Here is a 25278-nt window from a genome sequence, read left to right as displayed (position 1 = left end):
CTGCCCTAAATTGTCAGCTGCTTCAGGTCTATCAGATCTAAGCATATGGTCACCCTGTTGTGGGAAAGTTCCCATTAAACTGACTCGTGTTGTCTCATTAAGTCTCTAATATGGCAATTTAAGCGAACAGACCTGATCTTGTTCTGGGTTTTGGACTTCCAGCAGGGGCTTAGACTAGAAGGACTAAAAGGCCCCTTCTAGCTCTGTGATTCTATGCTACATGTAAGTGTGTGTGTGTGTGCGTGTGTTACACACAAACACACAGGCACACACACAAGCATACTTTTTTTCTTTGATCAATTTTGCTTAGAAAAAAAGTGTCTTGTTCTTGTCAGTTGACTTCCTTTTTTATTCTTTGTATGTACTTAAACAAGCTGGTCTGTTTTAAAAGAGAAGCTTGGTGGTGTTTTTGAGAGCCCACGAAAGAGCAATTTCAGGTAACTGCCACAGCCAAATGGTTAAGAATTGGCCTTATGACATAATGTGTACTGGCTGGTCTCTACAGAATTCCAAACACCATTTCAGACTTAAGGCTGCCATCTATTATCCCAAAGGCAGCCAAAGTAGCATCCTCCAGATATTGTACTAAAACTCCCATGAGCCCTATCCTGCTTGGCCAGCAATCACAATAAAGTCCAAAAACTTGACTGCATCTGTTTAATTATATGCATGGAAATGAAAATGGACTGCCTTCAAGTCGATTCCGACTTATGGCTACCCTATGAATAGGGATTTCATGGTAAGCGGTATTCAGAGGCGGTTTACCATCTAAGGCTAGTACTCCCCACCTGGCTAGGGCCTGCTCAGCTTGCCACAGCTGCACAAGCCAGTCCCTTCCTTGTCCGCAACTGCCAGCTGGGGGAAACGGCTCCTTGCGACTATGCACCTTGCCCATAGGTGGCAGGGCACATAACCCCTGAGCCACTCACTGTGGGGGTGATCTTTAGCTGGCCCTTGACATCCAGAAGACACGAGAGGGGATTTGAACTCATAGACTCTGGACTCCCAGCCAGGCTCTCCTCCCCACTGTGCTATACCATCTGTTGCATGAGCATACAGTTAACATACAACTGACTTCATAGCACCATGCAGATAACAACTGGCTCATTCTGCATTAGCATAGCTGCTGCAAGCACTCTTAGTTCATTTTTACAAGATAGTTCAACATGCTATCTTGTTCATTAAAAAAATGCATTCATTCCTGACTTTACCTCTTACCACTTCTCCAGGCTGTAAAAAATAAAATAAAACACCTTCCACTTTCCTCTTTTGTATCTTTAATTCAGTTGTTGTTGTTAATGTGCCTTCAAGTCAATTTCAACTTATGGTGACCCTATGAATCAGCGACCCCAATAGCATCTGTCATAAACCACCCTGTTCAGATCTTGCAAGTTCAGGTCTGTGGCTTCCTTTATGGAATCAATCCATCTCTTGTTTGGTCTTCCTCTTTTTCTACTCCCTTCTGTTTTTCCCAGTATTGTCTTTTCTAATGAATCATGTCTTCTCATTATGTGTCCAAAGTATATGTGTCCAAAGTCAGAGGAAGGCAATGGTAAACCACCTCTGAATACCTCTTACCATGAAAACCCTATTCATAGGGTCACCATAAGTCGGGATCGACTTGAAGGCTTTCCATTTCCATTTTCCATCCATACTCACTAAGATGGTGAGAAGGAATGACCTTGTCACTTCAGCTGGACCTCTTTTAGGTAAGATTTCTATTTTAATTTCCAATCAGAAATTTTTTTTGAATGCTATGCTGCACGCACACGTGGTTGTTACAATGTATCATGCTTCATGACGTCACTAGGGCCCGCCCCGTGACATCACTAGGGCCCACCCCCATTTTCTCAGGTTTTTGGATGGTTCCTACCTGGCAACCCTAGCAGGGATAGTTTGAAAGTGCCAGAGGCAAGGGGTGATGATTTGAAAGTGCCATGGGGGGATGGTTTGGGAGTTCCATAGGTGAGGGAGGCTGGTTTGGGGAGCGCCTTGGGAGGTTGATGCACAAAGTGCATAGGGGTAAAGCCTCTAGTCTCAAAATAGAATAGGTACAAATATGCCAATTTATCCTGGTGTGTTAAGTGTACAGGCAGATAACTTCACAATGAAGTATTCAGTAATGAGATCTGAGGCCAATCGATCCTTACCCTGAGCAGTGTTAGAGCATCTCTGTTCTTCTACTTCAGCAGAATCCTCATTTGCTTTTTCTTCTAATAATAATGCTTGAGCATCCAATGACTGTCTTTCACTATTCCCCTCATCACCTCATGATGATTTTGAAATAAAGCCCAGGCTGAATAAACTTGCCTGACCTTTTTTTTTTTTTTTTTACTTTTTCATATTTTCTCAGTTTTCTCTTCTGTGCTCTAGACATGTATTCGTACTCCATAAAGTTAATTTCATCTTAAAACAATGTCAAAGCCTACGAAGACACGCTCAGACATGTTCTAGTAACAGACAAAATAAGAAGAGGCAACACACACATTCCCATATATTAGCTTTCAATTTTCTGCTGCTGAGGTGTCCTGCTTCTTTAAGAGAAGTGTAGGAAATGCTTGTTGAACAAATGTGAACTGGGGCCTAGTAGTTATGTAACCTAAACTGGGGCCTAATACTATTGGTCTCAACTAATGTTATGCTTTGCTATGTCTGAATCATATCCTATGATAGAAATTCTAGGGATTTGCGTAGACTAGAGTGTCAGTGCTGTTTTGTTTTTATTTATTCATGTATTTTTATACCACTTTTCATCATGAAAAGGGCACAAAGCAGTTTCCTACTAACCACAAAATTAAACAAAAAATCCATAGGTCCTAGGAGCTAACCAGATTCACTATAAGGTGGGCGAACAAAAATTGTCTTTAGGTGGCAACGGAAGCTCATCTAGGATGTGGCTGTCTGTGCCACTAGGGGAAGGAAATTCAATAACTGGGGTGCCACCATCAAGAAGCAACCTTTGCCGGAGGGACCAGAAGCGGGGTATCCTCTGCTGATCTCAAAGCCAGGGAAGGCTGGTGTTGGTGGAGGCGTTCTCTCAGATATCTAGGTCTCAAGGTGTTCAGGGCTTTATATGCCACCCTGGGCTCCTACTGGGAGGAAGGGTGGGATATAAATGTATTAAATAAATAAATAAATGCTTTAATTTGGATTTCTGCATCGAGCAGGGGGTTGCACTTGATGGCCTTATAGGCCCCTTCCAACTCTATGATTCTATAAACTAGAGGTCAGAGCCCCGCTGCTCACTTCGTACAGGATGGCAGCCTAGGCTTTGGTTTAAGGTTGGCATTGGGAGATAGCAGTGTTGTTTTGCCTTTAACAGCTGTATCTCCACAATCAGAACCAGTAGGACATGGCTGATTTCCCATGGTAAACATGAGGTTGGGGGAGGGGAGGGGAGAGACAAGAAGCAATGTTTGTACTCTCACTAGTTTGTTGTTATGTCATGACCCGCATGGCAGCCATTTTATGACTAAGTTGAGCACTCTCCCAAAATGTGAAATGTGCTTCCTGGTCCAAAACGATTGGTAAACCCTGCCCCAGGCAGCTATTTTGTACTCCCCATTCTATTCTACATTGTTTCATGTAACCACTCTGTCTACATTATTTTTAAGAGCCACAGTCAAGTGCACAGGTCAGCACACTTGCACTGAAATCAAAAGAACATAAATCCCTTGTAACTGTGTGTGTGTTTGCAGCTGCCATGACCAAGGAGACAAAAGAGAAACTTTTAAATTTAATTTTTCATTTGCAAATTATCAGTGAAAGGAAGGAAAAAGAAAACAGAAAAATGAAATGAAATAAAAATACTGAAGGTACAAAAAATAAAAAATAAACTAAAGAAAAAATAATATATGAATACTACTAATAATAATAATAATAAACCACCATCAGTTTACATTATGGATACAGTACCGATCAGAACATGCATCTTGAGTTAAGAATATGCTGAACTGCTCTAATGGAATTAAGTCAGGAAGTAACTAATGTCATTATTCTACAGTTTAGAATCCTTTCTCCATGGACTCCATGCCTTGTTCAAAGGAGATTTTCGAATCACATCAAGAGACGAATGGGTGTTTGCAGATATGGATTTGTTACACAAGGTTGTTGCTCCTGCAATCAGAATGTCATTGAAGCTTCATCAGGCAGGTTTTGCTCATTATATATTTTCCTCTACTAGTACTACTAATAATAGTGTTTATATTTCTAAATACAATTTTTATAATCTGACAATATGGTAGATGTAAAAAGGAAGAGCAGAATTCTCACAAATTGGCCAATGAAATCCAAATGAAAGCGCAAATGTGCAGTTGTGGTTTTCTTTAAAATTTTCTTATACAACTAAAATAATTAATCTTGCACTTAGTAGCAAGCATATTTTTAAATCATCAGCATTTTGCCTACATTCAAACTCAACACTTACTCAACCATAAGTTTATTTGTATAGTAATATAATGGGAGCACATCGTTAAAGCCAGATTAATTTGTTTGAACTGTATTACTGCTGTCTTTTATATTGCTGTGACTTGCCCTGAACCTTCACTGTGTTCTCACCATGTGCTCAGCTGGGAGGTGGAAAGACGGAAGAGCTCCAGAGCTGCTTGAATGGAAGGGACATGACCTGATAACTGCTGAATGCAACTATCAGCAGCTGTGTGTGCTGTGAGTTTCATTCTGCTTCCTGACTCCTAACTGAGAAGAGCAGAGGAAGATGCCTCAGCTGGTCCAGAGGATATACAAGTGAGGCAGCTCTCAGAAAGCGAGTGAACCTGGAGAGCTAACAGGAGTTTGGCAGCAGAGGTCAAGGCAGAGGCCCCTAACAAAACATTTGTCTTGTAGCGCACATTATATACCAGTAGTATTCTCCTATTAACCTTTACAAGGACAGGACAAAGCACAGGACATTCCAATACAAACAGAAAGAGAGAAACAAATGGTAATAGGGATTATGGATGGAAAGGACATTCCAGTGGTGTTGATGGGCAAAGTGTGTGCAATGTTTATTTTCTTATCTGGGGACAACATGGTGTACATTTGCAACAAGTGCAAGTTGGTTACATGGTTGGAAAAACATACTCAAGGGTATAATAGAAGACGAACAGTTCTTAGAACACTGAAACAACAAAGAGAGCAAACAGCAAAGCAGGTTGAAGCAGAAGAGGAGAGTGTTGAGGAGAGGAAAAACGAAGTGGAGGAAACTATGTGGGAAAGGGTGACAATTAGGAGCAGAAGAGCTAGAAGACACCCTTGAGTGATGGAATTAGGAACTGCTTTCAGGCACTTGAGGATGAGACCAGAGGACAGCCTGCAGAGGAAGAATTAGATGAGACCCCATGCAACAGTGAGCAAGAGGCTAATGCTCAGTCAAGCAGAGGCAATGAAACCACACCCTAAGACAAGAAGAAGAGAAGAGTAGTAGTGGTAGGAGACTTCCTTCTGCATGCAACTGAAACTCAAGTATGCCAAGAAGACCCATGGACTCACCAGTTATGCTGTCTCCCTGGAGGACAGATAAGAGAGCCCAGATAGTCTTCTCATACATCCTTAGAAGAGGAAAGAAAAATACTTCAGGTGAATGACTGGCTACAAAGATGGTACCGCAAGAGATTTGGATTCTGGGACCACGGCCTACACTTCCTGGAAGATGGATTACTGACAGTGATGAGTTGCACCTCACAAGGAGTGGAAAGAATGTGTTTGGCCACAGCATGGAGAACTTCATCAGGAGAACTTTAAACTGAATCCTACGGGTGAGGGAGATGTATGGGAAACAAACAGGATGAATTTGAACTCTTAATACAGGAGGGTCAATACAACTTGATAGGTATAACTGAAACTTGGTGGGATGATTCCCATAACTGGAATACAGCTGCTGAAGGATATAACTTGTTCAAAAAGAACAGAAAGAATAGAAAGGGAGGCGGAACCCTGGGCTCCTGCTGGGAGGAAGGGCAGGACATAAATAAAATAATAAATAAATAAACAAATAAATGTTAAAAATATATATCCCTACACAGAAATACAGGAGGATGAGCTCTGTGGCTCCATCGAGAGTATCTGGATTAAAATTAATTGGGTAAGGAATAGTGGGTTGGAGTCTACTACTGACTACCCAATCAAGGAAAAGACGAGGCTGAAACTTTTGAAAAGCAAATTGCCAATGTTTGGAGGAGACATGATGTAGTAGTAATGGGGGACTTCCATTACCCCAGTATCTGTTGGGAGACAACTTCTGCTAAACTGGCCCCTCCAAGAAATTCCTGACGTGTTGCTGATAAGTTTCCCCTAAAGAAAGTGGAAGAAGGAACTAGAGGATCCTTGACTTGATTCTAACCAGTTAGTGGATTAAGTGGCAGTTACGGGAACTCTGGGAGAAAGTGACCATATTATACTTGAGTTTTTTATTTTAAAGGAAGCAAAAGCTGAGAGTAGCCATACACATACCCTGGACTTCAGGAAGCTGATTTTAATAAACTCAGAACCATGATAAGTTAAGGTCTCATTTTAACTGATCCTAATGAGAAAAGGAGTCCAAGATAGGTGGGAGTTTTTAAAAAATGAAATTCTAAATTCACAATTGCAAACAGTTCCAACAAGGAAAAAAGGTGGAAAACAGCAGAAGTCAAAGTGGCTTCACAAAAAGCTTAGATGACCTGAAAATAAAAAAGGACACATGTAGGTAGTGGAGGGAAGGCCAGGCTACAAAGGAACACTACAAAATTGCTATCAAATTTGCAGATGATACAAAATTAGGAAGGATAGCTAATGCCCTGGAAGATAGAAGAAAATTTCAAAGTGATCTTTATAAGCTGGAGCTTTGGGCTGAAAACAACAGAATGAAATTTAACAGGGATAAGTGCAAAGTTCTATACCTAGGAAAAGAAACCAAATGCACAGTTATAAGATGGGGGATACTTGGCTCAGCAATACTACATGAGTGTGTTGGAAGTGGGGCAACAGCAACTCCTATTTTGTTCTTTTGTTCATGTTCCAGAAGGGAGATAAAGTTAGGGTCCTCCAGATGGCTAGGCTTGATTACCTTTATCTGTGATACTCAGACTGACTTCCTTCCATCATTAGACTGATATGCTTAGGGAAGTTTATCTGCCCCTCCTCCTTCCACCCTTTCCTCTTCTCTTCTTTGACTGTCTGAGAGAGAGGAGACACCTTTGTCTGTGCTCTCTCCCTCCTGAGCCATGAGGGCAACTCCCAAACCTGGGCGTTGTGCCTCCAACTTAGTTAGTTAGTTAGAACTAGGTATGCCCTTCCTATCTACTATGTAAATAAAGTAATTTTTCTTATTTTACTAAGTCTTAAGTCTCAGTGATCTCAATGCAGGGTAAAAGCCTGCTACTTAGGTAAACGCACACACGCATCTCAGACCATTGACAATCTCTGCTAACATTTATACAAATTTACATAACAGAGAGAAGGATCTTGGTATTGTTGTTGATCACAAGCTAAATGTGAGCCAACAGTGTGATGTGACTGCATAAAAGGCAAATCCTATTTTAGGCTGCATTAGCAGAAGTATAGTTTCCAAAATGCTACTAGTACTAGTTCCCCTCTATTCAGCAGTGGTTAGGCCTCATCTTGAGTACTGCGTCCAGTTCTGGGCACTGCACTTCAAGAAGGATGCAGACAAACTGGAACAGGTTCAGAGGAGGGCAACAAGGATGGTCAGGGGACTGGAAACAAAACTCTGTGATGAGAGACTGAAAGAACTGGGCATGTTTAGCCTGGAGAAGAGAAGACTGAGGGGAAATATGATAGCACTCTTCAAGTACTTGAAAGGTTGTCACACAAGGGAGGGCCAGGATCTCTTCTTAAAAATACCAGAGTGTAGGACACAGAATAATTCAAGTTACAGGAGGCTGGATTTTGACTGAACATCAGGAAATCATCCTAACTGTTAGAGCAGTATGCTTGCACACTCTGGATCTCTGGATGAATATTCCAGATATAACTAGAATCCAGAATATCTAGAAAAAAATGTTCCTTTGCACTGTGGCTAGAGTTTAAATTTCACTGCAAATGAAAAATGGATCACCTGACATCAAAGTGACATTAAGTGTACCATTGGTCTCACCTGAAAGGTGATTTTCATAGGAGTGGGCCATCACTGCGGGAAATAGTTCCACCTATCGTGCGAAGGCAAGAATGTTTTTGAAGTCAAGACTAGGGGCGTCAGGCCCCTCCCACTCTCCAGTTCATTCGTAGCGAGTCTAAAAAGAGATATCTAAAAATACAAGAACAAGGCCAACAGGCCCGCCAGGAAAATAACATAATAGTCACATGCATAACAATATAACTCTAAGATAACAACATAACAGAACAGAACTAAGAGTCTTGACTTCACTCTTACATTTAAATATAATAGCGTAACAATAACATGTAACCCATTGATAAAATCTCTAGTCATCCTCCAACTGGGAGGGTCGTGATGGCCCACTCCTATGAAAATCACCTTTCAGGTGAGACCAATGGTACATTTTCTATAGGAGGTGGGCCATCACTGTGGGATGTACCAAAGCAGCCCATACAGGGAGGGACCACCCACATGTTAATCCTCATTAAGAACCTGTTGCAACACTCGTCTGCCAAAAGATGCATCAGCAGAGGCATAACGATCAATTTTATAATGCCTTATAAACGAGTGTGGGGTAGACCAGACAGCAGCCCTACAAATATCGGCAACAGGAGCATTAGTGGCAAAAGCAGCCGAGGTGGCAGCTGACCTGGTAGAATGAGCCGTTATACTAGCTGGAACTGACAGCTTCAGGGACTCATATGCTAAAGTAATGCATGCCCTTAACCAACAGGATAAGGTAGAATTGGATACTTTATGTCCCATGGACCTTGGATGAAAGGATACAAACAGAGACTCCGTTCGTCGAATCTCTTGGGTCCTGGACAGGTAGGTCTTGAGAGCCCTCCGGACATCTAACGAATGCCAAGCCTTCTCGAGAGGATGGGTAGGATTCGGGCAAAAGGAAGGCAAAACAATGTCCTGGTTGCAATGAAAAACTGAATCGACCTTGGGACAGAAGGAAGGATCAGTCTTCAGCACAACAGAGTCCTTATGGAAGACACAGAGGTGTCGAGCAGAAGACAATGTGCCCAACTCCGAAACGCGTCTGGCAGATGTGATTGCGATCAGAAACAAGACCTTGAAGGACAGCATACGTAGGGGCACAGTCCTGATGGGTTCAAACGGAGGGCGTTGCAAAGCCTGCAGAACTTTCGGCAAACTCCATGAGGGAAACCGATGGACAACAGCCGGAGAGCGTAGGGCGACTCCCCTCAAAAAACGTTTGATGAACGGATGTGAGGAAATATGATCTCCAGGAGAGGACACTGAGAGAATGGACGACAGAGTGGACGCATGCCGACGTAGAGTGTTAGGTCGAAGTCCCATCATAAAGCCGCTATGGAGAAATTGCAGCACCTGATGCACAGTGGCCTGGGATGGATCATGGTGGTGGGACTGACACCACTTGGAGAAAGCCACCCAGGTATGTTGATAAATACGAGTGGTAGATGGTCTTCTCGAGGCCAAAATAATATCAATCACAGCGTCAGACAGTCCAGCTGACCTCAAATGTCCCCGTTCAAACGCCACGCTGTTAGATTGAGCCAAGTAGGGTCCTGGTGCAGTACTGGACCCTGGGATAGGAGGTCTGGCCTGACTGGAAGTGTCCAAGGATCCATCATTGACATTGCCAGAAGATCTGAGAACCACGGTCGGCGTGGCCAAAATGGTGCTATCAGAACCAGCTGTGCCCTCTCGGTTCGCGCCTTCCTCAAGGTTTTGGCTAGCAATGGTATGGGAGGAAAGGCGTACAATAGACCGTCTGGCCACGGTGTTGTCAGAGCATCCACTGCTTCTGCTGTTGAGTCCAGGTATCGGGCAAAGTACCTGGGAAGCTGGCAATTGTGACTGGACGCAAACAGGTCGACTGAGAGGGCGCCGAACCGACACTGGAGACGATGGAAAATGGCTGGATGAAGTTTCCATTCTCCCGGAAAGACCTGTTGTCTGCTGAGCCAGTCTGCTATCACATTCCAAATCCCTCTGAGATGTTCTGCTTTCAGGGATTGTAGATGTTGTTCTGCCCAGACAAAGATGAGGGAGGCTAAGTCCTGCAGAGGACGAGACCTGGTGCCCCCCTGTCTGTTCAAATGTGATTTTACACACGTGTTGTCTGTTCGAATGAGCACATGGTCCAAAGGGAACAGAGACTGAAAATGACGTAGAGCTAAGTGGACAGCCTTTAGCTCCAGCCAGTTGATGCTTTGAGTTTGCTCTGCGGTGGACCAAACCCCCTGAACGTACTGGGAGTTGCAGTGGGCTCCCCAACCGATGAGGCTGGCATCTGTGGTTACAACGGTTCTGCGGGGTTCTCTGAACGACGTGCCCTTGGAGAGGTGTTGAACCTTGGTCCACCAGCGGAAGGAGAGGCGCAGTGCGGGGCTCAAATGAACTTTGCGATGGTTGGAGCTGGCAATGTCCTGTTGAAATGGTAACAGAGTCCATTGAAGGTGCCGAGAGTGGGCTCAAGCCCATGGCACAATGTGGATTGTAGAGATGAACATCCCGAGCGCTCTGGCGAGAAGCATGACGTCTGCGGATGTTTGTTGCATCAGAGACCTTGCAATGCTTGTGATGGCAGTGATGCGATCTGGAGCCAAGAAAACCATTGCCTGCAGGGTGTCCAACATTGCCCCTAGATGTAGTAGGCGTTGGGTTGGTTGGAGATGGCTTTTGTCGAAGTTGACAAGCCAGCCGTAGGCCTGCAAAACATTGAGGGTGATCGTTAAATGATGATGAGCCAGCTCCTCAGACTTGGCCCGTATTAGCAGATCATCCAGATATGGGTAGAGATGAACCCCTTGGGTCCGGAGATAAGCCACTAGGATGAGTAGCACTTTGGTAAACACTCTTGGAGCAGAGGAGAGGCCGAATGGCATCACTCTATATTGAAAGTGCTGGTGGCCAAAAGCAAACCGAAGAAACTTTCTGTGGGCTATGCAAATGGGCACATGGAGATACGCTTCCTTAAGATTGATAGAAGCCAGGAAGTCTCCTTCATGCAGGCTTTCCGTAATGGAGTGTAGAGATTCCATTTTGAACCTGCGATATGTTACAAAACGGTTGACAAACTTGAGGTCCAAAACCGCCCTCCATGATAAATCTCGTTTTGGCACAGCAAATAGGAGGGAGTACACCCCCTCCGACCTCTCAGTTGTGGGGACTGGCTCTATTGCCGCTATGTCCAAGAGGTGTTGTATAGCTGTCTGCATGATTCTGTGCCTGGCTCGTGCCCTTGGGCAAGGGGACGGATGGAATCTGTCTGATGGGATTGCCCAAAACTCTATGGCATAGCCCTGACTGAAGAGCTCCCTGATCCAGGAGACCGTAGTGAGGCGCAGCCATCGGTCTCCAAAATGAAGTAATCTGCCACCTATGGGCAGTGTGTTAATACTGCTTGCGTTGGCGAGGACCTCCCCTATATGAGGACGATGAGTTGCCCCTGCGCCCTTGATACTGACCTCTGCCCTGGAAGCGTCGGTTCCAGGAGCCCCTGAATAAAGTGGGGTCATAGGATCTGAAGTCGCGGCCTCGTCCTCCTGGCCGCGTTCCACGAAAGGGCTGGTTAGTACGGAAGGAAGGGAATCGCCTGAAAGGCCTGTGGTCGATGTTTTTGACAGTGGCCAGAACCGGTTTGTGGGCGTCTTTTGGATCAACCAGCACTGCCTTTAGAGCTTCCTCGCCGAAGAGTAGCGATCCAGAGTAAGGAGCCCTGGACAGATTCATTCTGGCCGCTGAATCAGCTTGCCAGTGGCGAAGCCAGAGGGTCCGTCGAGCGACTATTTGAGCCATCATGGCTCGTGCCCCCAATTGAGTGGCATCCAAGGTGGCATCGGCCACAAAGGCTGCTGTCTTACGTAATTTTAACAGTGACCTTCTGAGGGCGACAGAATCAGGATTAGTGTCCTCTAGAAGATCATCCAGCCACAACATAGATGCTCTGGCGAAAATGGAGGCTGAAGCGGAGGCACGCATGGAGAAGGCAGTGGCCTCGTGATTCTTGCGGAGGGCAAAGTCTAATCGTCGCTCAGTAGAATCCTTTAGTTGGGATTCCCCTTCCCTGGGCAAAAGAGATCGTGAAACGAGGCGAGCGATTGGTTCGTCTATGCCAGGGACGTCTAACTTGGTGGCAAAGTCCGGAGCTAGGGCGTAAAGCCTGTCAGCCAGGTTCTTGAAGCGTCGAGATTAGAATGGGTGGGCCCATTCTTCAGAGGCCAATTTGGCAATTGGGTCCGGCACCGGGATGTAGCGTTCAGTAGGTGCTGGGGATTTGAGAATCTTGGCCCCTTTGATAGATGGAGCGGAAGAAGTTGAAGGCGCAGTCTGGAGACCAAGGGTATTAATTACCCTGCGTGCCAGGGGCTGATAGTCTGAGGCATTAAACAAATGATACGATGTATCGTCCTCATGATCTGAATAGTCGCTCCAGTCGCCTTCTTCAAGATGGTCAGTGAAGGTTGGCTCCTCCTCATATGAGGCTTCGTCAATACATCTGCCTCTGGCTACATCGAAGGGATTTGGTGAACAGGAAGGAAGAACTTCATGACACACACGTTGGTCCATGTTGAGTTGAGGTATGGCAGGAACTTGTGGTAGTGACTGCATTTGGGTGAAGAATGCCAGCATGGCTTGAAGTTGGGAGAGGAAATCAGGAGACAGCTGCAGCCCGGATGTGGCAGATGTTTGTGCCTGAGTAGCTATTGGAACAGATGTTTGGAGTGGTAAAACGGAGGGAGGCTCGTTAGGTGAACACTGAGTGGGAAAGCCAGCAAATTCTTCCTCGTCAGAGGAAGCAGCAGGGGAATGAAGAATATCGCTTATGTGTGCCTGAGTTGCTGTGGTTGGCACAGAGCCATAACGTGGGCGCTTTGGTTTGCTATGGCTGGAAAGATGTTTTGTCTTAGCCAGGGCTTTAACATGTCTGGTCTTAGTCACCTTAGAATGTTGTGGCTTGGCTGTTTGTGATATGCCTGGCTGATCTGGCATCATATTGGCTGATTGCGACATGCCTGGCTGTTCTGCCATCTTATATTAACTTGGGTGCAGTACACGGCCACGGAGGGGGCAGGATGTAAAGACCTGAACTGGCACAGCGTACGACCACGGAGGGGGTAGGATACACTGGCAGATGGCTAAATGCACTGCCACAGAGGGGGCAGGATGCACAATGGTATCAGCGTTAGTTTTAATATAGACTGTATTTTAGACTTGGTACAGTCAGATTAGTGCTGTAGGCTGGATTACAGGTGTGGTACACGGCCACAGAGGGGGCAGGATATACTGAATATAAATCAGATTTAGTACAAGTCAGCCACTAAGATTAAAGTTCCAGCCTTGAAAATACAATCCAGCCACTAGGATTAAAGCTCCAGCCTTGATAATACAATCACAGTAGATTTGTGTGAGTCAGCCACAGGAATTAAAGCTTCAGACTTAATGATACAGCCACAGTAAATTTGTGTGTAAGTCAGCCCTGTGAAAGTCTGTCTACAACACACATACAACACCCAGACAGATAGCTTGCAGGGAAGGTATCCATTGGTTAATAAGGCAAACAAAAAAGGCGGGAAATTTGAATTCAGCAAAAAAATGGCGCCCGGAAAAAGAGTGGGAAAAAGTGATCAAAAATGGCAGAGAGAGAAGGAGCAATGGCGGCCATCTGGGGACGAAGTGGGGGAAGGGATGCTTAGCACAGTCTAGCAGGGGGAGCCGCGGGGCCGATAGCCACACTAGCGGCTCCAAGAAAACCCCCAAGAAGAAGAGCAGATAGAAGTCTGTGCGGGATAAGGCAGCAGTAGGCAAGCGGCTGCCGCCGCCGGGAGAAGGGCTCTCCGCGGTGAAATTAAAGTGCCGAGAGGAGCCTGTGAGTGATGAGGCAGCAGAAGGCAAGCCGCTGCCGCCGCCGGGAGCAGGGCTCTCCGCGGCGAAATTAAAGTTGCGGAGAGAGAGCCGGATCACCAGGCTCCAGGGAGGCAGAACCCCGGCAGGGAAAAATAGGTTGGAAAAAAGGCAGGGAGCCGCAGCCGCAGGCTCCCGCCTGGGAGAGAACCATAGCCGCGGTCTCTCCAAGGGCTCCACAGAGCGCGGGTTGATTTAGGGAGAAACCGCTACGGGAGAGAAGGAGCTGCGATCTCCCGAAGCTCAAAACGGCCAGAAAACACAGAACACCGCAGCCGCGGTCTCTGTGGGGGTCGTCAGACAAGAAGGAGAATAAACGAAAAATAAAAGGTTAAAGCCAAATCAGGGAGAACCGCAGCCGCGGTCTCTGAGGAAAAAACCTCAAACAAGCAACAGAGATAAATGACAAACACAAAGTAGGGAAAGAAGGACTGGGGAGACACACAAGTGACGCTGGGTTCGCACCCAGTCAAAACAAATAAACAAATACGAAAACAACTTAGCTAAATGCTACGCTATAGGATCTCAATGATAGGATTTCAATCTTGTTCGTACGAAGGCAAGAATGAACTGGAGAGTGGGAGGGGCCTGACGCCCCTAGTCTTGACTTCAAAAACATTCTTCCCTTCGCACGATAGGTGGAACTATTTCCCGCAGTGATGGCCCACCTCCTATGGAAAATAACTGGCAGGTGGGTGGGTGATCCTGCTGGGAGTGGGGGACCTCAGGATCCGTTCCACCAGGATGAAAAAGTTCCAGACCCCTGATCTACAACATCAGTGATGTTCCAGAGCTTGCAGGATTCAGCAAGTGTGGCGGCAGAACCAACCTTCAGAATCTGGAAGGACATTCATAAAGGTCAGCAGAATGCAGATGAAAAGTATTTCTACTGAACCATATGCCTGCAGCCAAATCCAGTGGTTCAGCCCATCTCTGTGCTGGGATGAATGCCTTTACAAATGTGAATTTGTTCAGTTTTATACACTGAGGTAGACTTGGATTTCTGTCTATTTGTTTGTTGTCGTTTATGCCTCTCACTCAGAGTAGATGTGCAGCTCATAAACTAATCAGATTTCCTTCCAATAGCCTTCAGAATAAGTTTTTCACATCTATTTAAATCCGTGAGAGGCTTCAGTGGGTGTGATTTCTGCTTTTCTGGATAATGAAGGTGATAGTAGCTGTTCAGAACTCCCTTTCCTCTAACTGTGTTAATCTCAGATGAAGTCTTTTCTGAGCTGAAGTAAACAGTTTTTTCACACCTCCTGGGGAACAAGATTGCATACGCTACTGCTGACAACCTTCATCTCTTTACAGAACTTTCTGATCATAGCCATGCCTTTTCATTTAATACCAGGATCAGTTTACCTGTCCAGATGAATATGAGGACCCTGCAGTCCTTTATGAGGCAATTCGGTCTTTTGAAGAAAAAGTTGTAATTTGCCATGAAGGAGATCCTGCCTGGCGTAACGCCATTCTCTCAAACAAAGAGGAGCTTCTCACTTTGAGGCACGTGGTGGAAGAAGGGACAGACGAATACAAAATTATTATGCTCCACAAAAGCTACTTAAGCTTCAAAGTGATCAAGGTACCATGGCTGCCTAATTTTCATTATTTGACTCTTATGTTCACACATGCACAAATATTGATTGCCTAAAAAGTTGCCCCCTGCCATGGACTCACCAGTTTGGAAGGTAGACAAGAATTATACAATCTCTTTCAAAAATAGAAAATACATAGGAAACTCCTGACTCCACCCAGATGCAGGTGGGTGTTTGTGTGGACCTAGACACTATACCATATAGGGTGCAATCCAACTCGCATTTATGCTGGGCTGAGGGGAATTGGATGCAGCAGATCTCCAGCTGAGCCAGCTCAACTGGGCTACGCCAGCATAAGTCCCTCCGCCCGGCTCAGCCAGGGCTCAGCCAAGACCAGCGTAAGTGAAGCCAGCATAAGTTGGTGTAAGTCCCCAAAAGGGGGTGTTCCGGCAGCATGCCAGGGGAGGGACTGAGGGAAGGGGACTTAGGCCACATCCAACTGCATATACTGGGGTACTGTGTGCATAAAAATGCATACATTAACAAAAATAATATACAAAAATACATTATATGAGGGGAAATTGCTTTGCCAAAATGTGTATACTAGGCAAAAATATGTATATTATATATTATGCTTATTATATATGAAAAAAATTAAAATGGACTGCAAGTCGATCCCGACATATGGCTACCCTATGAATAGGGTTTTTATGGTAAGCGGTATTCAGAGGGGGTTTACCATTGCCTCCCTCTATGCTGATAAATTTTCATGAAGAGTATTTTTTGAAAAAGAACAAAAATACGTAGGAAACTCCTGACTCCACCCAGATACAGGTGGATGTATATGTAACCCTAGACACAAAACGATGTAAGGAGCAATCCAACTCGCATTTACGCTAGGCTGAGGGGAGTTGGATGTGGCGGACCTCCAAATGAGCCGGCTGGGTCCCAGCTCAGCCGGGCTATGCTGATGTAAGTCCCTCAGCCCAGCTAAGCCAGGGCTCAGCCAGCTCAGCTGAGACCAGCATAAGTGAAGCCACTGTAAGCCGGTATAAGTCTTGAAAAAAGGGTGTGTTGGGGGCTTGTCAGGGGAGGGGCTGATTTGAGGGGACTTGGACCACATTCAACTCATGTTTGGAGTGCTTCTGCAAGTCCCAATTCAGGTAAATTTACACCAGGAAAAAGGTCAGTCTGAGAAAATAAATGCAATAAAAGTCAATGGAGAGGGCTTACTCCCTGGCAGTGGTATTTGGGAGAACAGGCATTTACTTTCTGGTCCCTGTGCACAGTTCTCAGCTGAGCTGGCGTTCAGCCAACCCAGAGGCTCCTGAACGGCTGTTGGATGTGGTGGAACTTTATGTCGACTTCCTTTGCACCAGCACAACTTTTGCCGGCTTCCCCTGAGTTGGATTGCTCTGCTCATAAGTTACTTATTGCCTTCCTTCCCTTGCCCCTCAGTATATGAGTTAATGTTCCCATATTGAAAGAGCTCTTTTTTCTGGTTAAGGCGGATGAGCATACATGCTGCTGTTAATAAATGGGTTAGCATTTCTCTATCTTCTACCAATTTTTTCACAGAACTAAACAATGTTATTAGGGGGGTCTACAGACAAATCATATCCTGTTAAAAATTTGATTACATTTATAATAACTGTATAAAAGGACCAACAGGGCAATCCAACTTGTGGGTGGCCAGCAGGAGTGAAGCCAGTGAAGACGGAGCTGGCAGAAGGGGTGTCACATCCAGCTGCCGCTCGGAGGCCTCTTGGTAGGAAGGACACTGGCTGCTCAAGCAGGGCACAATGGAAGGAAACAAAATACATGTTTCCATCTGCCACCCTTTTCTGACTGTGATGGAAAGCCACAGGAAGGAGACAAACAGGACCTGGATATCACATAAGGCCCCCTCTGACATACCCCCAGAATGCTCCTTCCCAGCCGGCTCAGCCACAGGTCCCCTAGATCCGACTTGCCTCAGCCCAGTGTAAACAGCAGTTAGACTGCACCCTTAATTTTTGAACAGGTCTAAAATTTAGAAGCATATTCACATGTGGTCTTTGGCATCTCCAAAGTATTTGTTCTTGTATACATTGTGTTAATCCTTGAAGATGTCAAATACCATGCCGGGGGGGGGGATTATCAACGTTTTCTTTAAAATTTGTGCTTAAGGTTTGTTGGGGAATATGTTGCCATACTTTGGGTGCTATTTCCTGTTAGAAGTGGGGCAAGAGCAACTCCTGTTTGGGTTCTTTTGTATGTATTCCAGAAGGAAGACAGAGTTAGGATCCTCCAGCTAGCTAGGCTTGCCTACCTTTGCCCGTACTGTTCTGTACCTAATTTCCTTCTGTTGTAACCTGATATGCTCAGGGAAGCTGATCTGCCCCTCTTTCCTTTGTCTTTTTCTTTCACTGTCCGAGGAGAGAGGAGACATCTTGTCTTTGCTCTCTCTCCTGAGCCATGAGGGCAATACCAAAGTCTGGGCATTGCACCCCCAACTTAGTTAGTTAGAACTAGGTATGCCTTTCCTATCTACTATGTATTTCTATAAATAAAGTAGCATTTCTTATTTTATTAAGTCTTAAGTCTCAGTGATCTAAATGCATGGTAAAAGCCTGCTACTTAGGTAAATACACACACTGGCACACACGCAGCTCAGACCACTGAGGATCTCTGCATATATATATACGTATTTCCATAATATTTCCCATCCCAAATCTCCCATCTGCTCTGACACATGTTTCTGGAAGTGCCTACACTCATAATTACAGCATATAATTTACTCCATAGCTTTTGTTCTGTCCTTTAGAAATTAAGCTTTCAAACTCTATTATCTTTCATATGTACCTGCATTTCTAACAATGATACACAAATTTTTCAGATACACACATGCAAAAGCAAAAAAAACAGTGAAGGTCCATAATTGCTTGTTCTGGAATTATCATGCGGTCTTCAGGAAGCAACCCTGCAGAGCTCACTGTTTTCACATGACCTGTTCTTTTGTTTGCTTTTAGGTTAACAAGGAATGTGTCCGAGGGCTCTGGGCTGGACAGCAACAGGAACTGATTTTTTTACGCAATCGCAACCCGGAGCGAGGCAGCATCCAGAACAATAAACAGGTTTTGAGGAACCTGATTAACTCCTCATGTGACCAGCCTCTAGGGTACCCCATGTATGTTTCCCCTTTAACCACATCATACATAGGGACCCATAGGCAACTGAAGAATGTCTGGGGTGGACCAATTAGCCTGGACAACATCAAAAGATGGTTCCAAACCAAGTGGCTTAGGTAAGCAGATTGCTTTTCCCCACCAACCTTCAATCAATATTTTAAAGAAAGTGTACTTTTGTGGCAGGAGGGGGGCTCTCAAAATACATAAATTGCTTTGAGATGTGCAATCTATTTTCCTTAAGTCCCATCACTCCAGCCCAAAGTTTATGCACAGCTAAAACTGGATCAGGGGAAAAAGTTCTGAGCTTCCTGCCTTCCTCCCCTCCCTTTTACCTATATAGCAGGTGTGGGGAACATTTGGCCCTCCAGATCTTGCTGAACTACAGCTCCCATCATCCCTGCCATTGTCCATGCTTGCTGGAATTGATGGGAGTTGTAATTTTCAGCAACATCTGTGTGGGCTTTGTGCTGAGCATCTTGCTCTGGTGGAACCAAATAGAGAAGCTCCTTGTTGCAGCATTTGCTACCTTCCTGGAGCTCTTCTTTTCTCTTGAAGCACAATACAATCCAAATGACCCTGTGTTTACTTTGTTTGTTTATTTATAGTATTTATATGCCACCCAATAACTAAAGTTCTCTGGGTGGCTTACAGTAAAAGTTAAAAACAGTTGTGTACACAAATAAGCATTTACATACAAAGGAAATTGTAAAACCTTATACAGTACAAAAGCAACTGAAAATAACCATAAAACAAAAGCTGGCAGCAGTACCAAAGGTTCATGTATCTTAAAACTACAGGGGAAAAAATGAACTGCCTTCAAGTCTGTTCCAACTTATGGCGACCCTATGAATAGGGTTTTCATGGTAAGCAGTATTCAGAGGTAGTTTATCATTGTCTTCCTCTGAGGCTGAGAGACAGTGACTGGCCCAAGGTCACCCAGCGACCTTCATGGCTAACCGGGGATTTGAACCCTGGTTTCCCAGGTCGTAGTCCAACACTCTAACCACTATGCCACACTGGCTCTCTAAAACTACAGAAATATCCACTAAAAGATCTTTAAAATGTAGAGATTGAAATCCATGGGGAAATAAAAAGGTGGACCAAAGTGGAGGTTCTTCTGGGAAGGCCATTCCACTGCTGGTTTCCATTCCACTGAAAATGCCCTGTTTTATATCTATTGTTCTACTTCACTTATCCTGGTCATGGGTTGTCATTGCCTTCTGAATTCCTTGCATTGTAATATTTAGGGAGCCACTAATCAAGAGAAGCTCACTGTGACAAAATGTACCTCATGGCCACTTGGAGACCTTTTCATTCTTCACCGCTCTGAGTCCTTTTTCATACCCACCTGTGGGTGTGCCTCACAGTTTAGGGGTCCTGTTCTGTTTACTTGGTTTTAAATAGAATGCGGAAAGACTGCCATCCAAGCCAGAACAATGGAGGAAACCTTGAAGAAGGAGCTTGTAGAAATGGATCTTCCAGCAGCAATCCAGTTAATAATTCAAGTCAGAGCAGCAGCTCCCAGCACACAAGGAACAGCACGCCCCAGCTACAGCCTTCTTTACAAGTTTCTCAATTCTCAGGTATTTATGCTAATACTATTAACTGATTTATTTTACCATATTTATTACTGGAGTGTACCAAAGATAAGATTCAGTTTGGACCCCAGTTTGGTGCTTGAGAAAGTGGACCAGTTCAACTGGGACTGCTTTGGGAATGATCCATTTCACTTTGGGTCCAAATTAGAACCTCAGTTCAGAAAATCCAAAGCCTTTTATATCTCCTCTTGACTTACATGGGGAAATCAACAAGTGGATATAACGTTTTGATTAAACCGGATGGCATTTTTAAGGGTAGAAGTAATTTCTGCATGGATGAAGACTGCTGAACTTCAGACAAATAGGTGCAGAAGTTTCTATGAGAGTTGTCTTTGCTGTTTGTGTCAGGAATAGCTCAGTTTGGTCAAGCTAAAATGGGAATTCTGGGGGGCTTTGTTGCAAAGACCTCTGGGATACTCTGTGCTGGGGAAACCCAAGAGTTTTCGTGCCAGACAGCTGCAAATTGCTAATGTCAAGAAGATGCAGCTGAGTCCTATCTGTTATCTCTTATCTGCTTCCTGAGATCAAAGTCAGGAGTTTGGGTATTGCAGATCGGAATCCTGTCCAGCCGATGTAATATCAAAAGGCATCTTCAAGATTTCTTTGCAAAGAAGGATATGGATGCTATTAGTTCTAACATCTTGGTTATGGGGCATGCCTGTTCGACCCCTTGGCCATTGACCTATGGGGTCCCTCAGGGTTCAATTCTATCCCCCATGTTATTTAACATCTACATGAAACCGCTGGGAGAGGTCATCCAGAGTTTTGGGGTTCGGTGCCACCAATATGCTGATGACACCCAACTCTACTCCTCTTTTCCACCTAATGATGCCAAGGAAGCTGTCCAGGTTCTAAACCGATGCCTGGTATCAGTGGTGGACTGGATGGGGATGAACAAGCTGAAATTAAATCCTGACAAGACAGAAGTGCTCCTTGTCAGTCGTAAGGCGGATCAGGGGATAGGGATTCAACTTGTGCTGGATGGGGTTACACTCCCCCTGAAATCGCAGGTGCGCAGTTTGGGGGTACTCCTGGACTCAGCTTTGAGCCTGGAGGCCCAGGTTTCTGCTGTTGCCAGGAGTGCCTTTGCTCAATTAAGATTAGTTCGCCAACTGCGCCCGTTCCTTGACCTGTCTGACTTGACTACGGTGACACACGCCTTAGTTACATCCCGATTAGACTACTGTAACGCGCTCTACGTAGGGCTGCCTTTGAAGACTGCTCGGAAACTTAAATTGGTACAAAGAGCTGCAGCCAGAATGTTAACTGGAGCTGGGCTCAGGAAACACACAACCCCTTTGTTGTACCAGCTCCACTGGCTGCCAGTATGTTTCCTTTTTTTTTTTTCAATAATTTTTATTCAGATTTTCATAAAACATACAAGACAAAATCATAAAACATTCAAAGACAAAAAACAAAATCAAAAATAGTTAAACAAAAAGAAAAAAAGAAAAAAAAAACAAAAATAAAAAATAAAGAGTAAAATATTGACTTCCCATTTGTCAAAGATCAAATCAGTTATAAGTCTATAATATATAACAATCCTGTCTCTTAAGTCATATTATAAAATCACTTTCCTCCAGTAGTTATCTTACTTAATCATCAAATCTCATAAACATTACTTTATTCTTTCCACAAAAAGTCAAAGAGAGGTTTCAATTCTTTAAGAAATATATCTATCAATTTTTTTTTTCCAGATAAGCATATCGATTAATCCATCTCATTACTAATTATGATAATCTTATTGTCATAACCATAGTCAAAATAAACATTTCAATTAATCCATCACATCAGAATCTGTTAGGTTCAATAATTTCAGTAGCCATTGTTCTATTATCTCTATTAGTTCCATTTTCCATCTTCCATCTTCAGTAGTCTTGTTAAGTCCAGTAATTTCAATATCCAATCTTCCATTATCAGTATTCCATAATAATCTTGCTGTCAAAGCCATAGTCATATAGTAAGAGTCTGATGGGGATTACCTCTATCCCAAATATTTTCTTGCCATCCATTCTGAATAGGTTGCTGAAATACTGCTGTAAAATCATATCTCTGTTCTTTTTTTCAAAATACACTGGGTCATCTCTTAAAAGTTTTTCCATTGTCACATGGCTGCAGTTAATTCCATAGATTTTCTCTATATTGGGCTCCATCACATCATTCCAGTCCAGAAGATTATCCATGCCATTGATAACTTTATCTCTAGAATCTTCATTCATTTCTTCAGAGATAACATTGAGTTCCAAACAATAGATTTTATTTCTAAAGTCCATAGACTCCAAATCTTGTTCCTGTTCCACGTTGGTTCCAATCTCCGGGATCTCCTCTCTCACAGGGACCCCTATTCCAGTCTCCAGGGTCACCTCTCTCACAGGGACCCCTGTTCCAATCTCCGGGGTCTCCTCTCTCACAGGGACCCCTTCCAGGGTCACCTCTCTCACAGGGACCCTTATATCTTTAATCTCCTGCTTCATTTTACTCAATTCAATTTTCATTATCTCAATCTCATCCATTATTTTCTGAAACATAGTTATTTCCAGATTTTCAGCCACTTTCTTAATTGCCATTTTAAAAGAAAAATATAGGAAAACCACTTCTTATTTCAGCAACAATTGGGTTAATACTCCAAACTTGGTGACATCACAGTATAAACAGAGCAGACAGCCTTATCTCTCCAATAGTTAAGTAAACAAAATGCAGTTCCCAGGATCGAAACAATTAATGGCAATCGTCAAGAAACAGATTCGTCAAAATAAAATAGACCAAAAAGAGAGTAGTCTCAAAACAGTATAATATTTTTCAAAATAAAAATCTGGAATAGAAATCCCTCTTCTGTGTGTATCTTTAGAATGCAAATCCAGGACAGCTTTTTGCAACAAAAACAGAGATAAGCTATTAATTAGTGCGTAGCAGAGAGAAGTTACGGCTCCCCAGTGAGATGTCAAAAACTGATCAATCTGGCAAATCTCTTTTAAACAGCAACAATTTAAGTCAAGTAAAAGAAAAATATAGAAAGAAGGGTGCTTGCCTGTTAGTGCGTTCTCTCTTAGAAGATAAGGTGAACGTTCGCTTTATCAGATAGAGCTTGCTGTTAAAAATCCGTCCCACCTTCGTCGGCTGGACCTCGTCCCATAAATTAATGAGATCTGGTCGTCCCAACAAAAATAGGCTTTGAGGTTAATCTCTTCGTTTCTCCCTACCCGGGAGAAGTTTAATCAGTCAAAAAAAAAAGAAAAAACTGACTGATATATCTGAATAAGCTTCTTTTGAGGCAGGAGCCCGTCTCAAAAGCAGGCACAGGCTAAGTCACCCTTCCCGGAAGTCGCTGCCAGTATGTTTCCAGGCACAATTCAAAGTGCTGGTTTTGACCTATAAAGCCTTATACGGCTTAGTTCCAGGTTATCTGTTAGATCGTATCTCCCCCTATGATCCTGCCCAGACTCTGAGATCATCCGGTGAGGCCTTACTTTCTACTCCTTCTTTTTCACAAGTTCCTCTTGTAAAGACACAAAATATGGCTTTTTCGCTGGCTGCCCCCAAATTGTGGAATTCCCTCCCCAGTGAAGTACGATTAGCTTCCTCACTTCTTTCCTTCCATGCTAAGGTGAAGACGATCCTATTCAGATGGGCTTTTAATTGAATTGGTAATTAACTCTTACCTTGTATTTGATTTAATTCATTTTAACTATTTTAATTCTGTATATTTACTGTTTTAACTCTTCATGATTATTTTTGTAAGCCGCCCTGGGTTCTTTGGAAAAAGGGTGGGGTATAAATATTTTAAATAAATAAATAAATAAATAAATTTCCCCTTATAAAAGAGCATCATGAGGCAGAGAAATATCTGTCTGAATTAAATCCACCTTTTCTCCCCAAGCCATTTACCGCCTTGCGCTGCCAGACAATGAACTCTAACTTCCTGGAAGGAAAATAAAAGAGAATTCCTAGAGATCAGCGCCTCTGTATTTGCGGTGACCAAAAGGTAGAGGACACCATCCACTATATGTTACATTGTAAACTATATGAGATGCCTAGGAAGAAATATTTAGAGAAATTTCTAGTGGCAATTTCCTCTTCCAGTGATATAGAGATCAAATATTTGTTGACCAACCCAGATAGATCTGTAATAGTCAGCACAGCAAAATTTGCAGTGAAAGCTGCTCAGATTAGGCAAGCTTACCTTGAGATTTGAGTTTGAGTTTTAAATGTTATTATATATGCTATAACTTTTGTAAAAGATTGGTTTTAGATATTACTTCTGTACATAAGTGTTATATTTGGCTAAAACCTGTATTTGGTTGCCTGCAATAAACTGCAAACCCAGTTGCAGATTGCAGATCAGGGACCGCTTGATTTGAACTGTCTGGCCCTCCTTATCTTCAAAGAAGGTGATCATGGAAGGGGCGCCTAAGATGGCTAATTGCCCCCCTCCCTGTTGACACCCCAAACCCCATAAAATGAAGGGTGATCCTTCAGCTACTTGTTCCGCCATTTCATCTATCTCAATTCGTCTGTGGATTTTTGTAAAAGCCTTCGGGAACCAGGCTATCAGACTACGAAGTGAGTATTAGCTAGGATAGGTAAGCTTTGTTATTTTCTTTGGCTGTTCGAATCTCTCATAGTGTTATGTAAATGTATCTCTTGCTCAGCCCAGTTGTGGGTAATGGGCTTTAAAGGAAAGTAATGCTGCTCTCTTTTCTACATGTATCTTTCTTTTCTTTTTAAATAAACTACCTTATCTATTTGGTGTTTATTGCCTGGAGTTAATGACTCTAAATCCAGCTCTTGACCACAAAGCTACTGACTACTGATGGCTAATTTAGGTTAGTACTTCAGAGCAAAGAGTTTAACAATAGTTCTGCTCTAGGATTTAAAGTAGTGCTCTGAGTTTCCCCTTACTCAGAGTGGAAAGCTAGTAAAAAGGGGTGGTGGCAGTCTACCTCCTCCCAGGGTTGACCCTGGGAAGGTGAGAGTTTGCC

At 43.8% G+C, this 25278-nt stretch overlaps 1 protein-coding gene across 1 annotated transcript in view; it reads left to right on the top strand.

The window, feature by feature from the left end:
- Positions 1–25278, top strand: part of PCNX2 (pecanex 2) — a 262726-nt gene that overhangs the window by 212915 nt on the left and 24533 nt on the right. Inside the window, exons 29-32 of the mRNA XM_061624508.1 lie at positions 4004–4148; positions 15348–15578; positions 18543–18817; positions 20106–20284. Coding sequence (XP_061480492.1) covers positions 4004–4148; positions 15348–15578; positions 18543–18817; positions 20106–20284 — 830 coding nt within the window. The remainder of the gene's footprint in view (positions 1–4003; positions 4149–15347; positions 15579–18542; positions 18818–20105; positions 20285–25278) is intronic.

The sequence above is a fragment of the Rhineura floridana genome, chromosome 4 (assembly GCF_030035675.1).
Source record: "Rhineura floridana isolate rRhiFlo1 chromosome 4, rRhiFlo1.hap2, whole genome shotgun sequence".
In the NCBI taxonomy this organism is placed as follows: domain Eukaryota; kingdom Metazoa; phylum Chordata; class Lepidosauria; order Squamata; family Rhineuridae; genus Rhineura; species Rhineura floridana.
The sequence above is the reverse complement of the archived record's forward strand: the minus strand, read 5'-3'. Positions and strand labels throughout refer to the sequence as shown.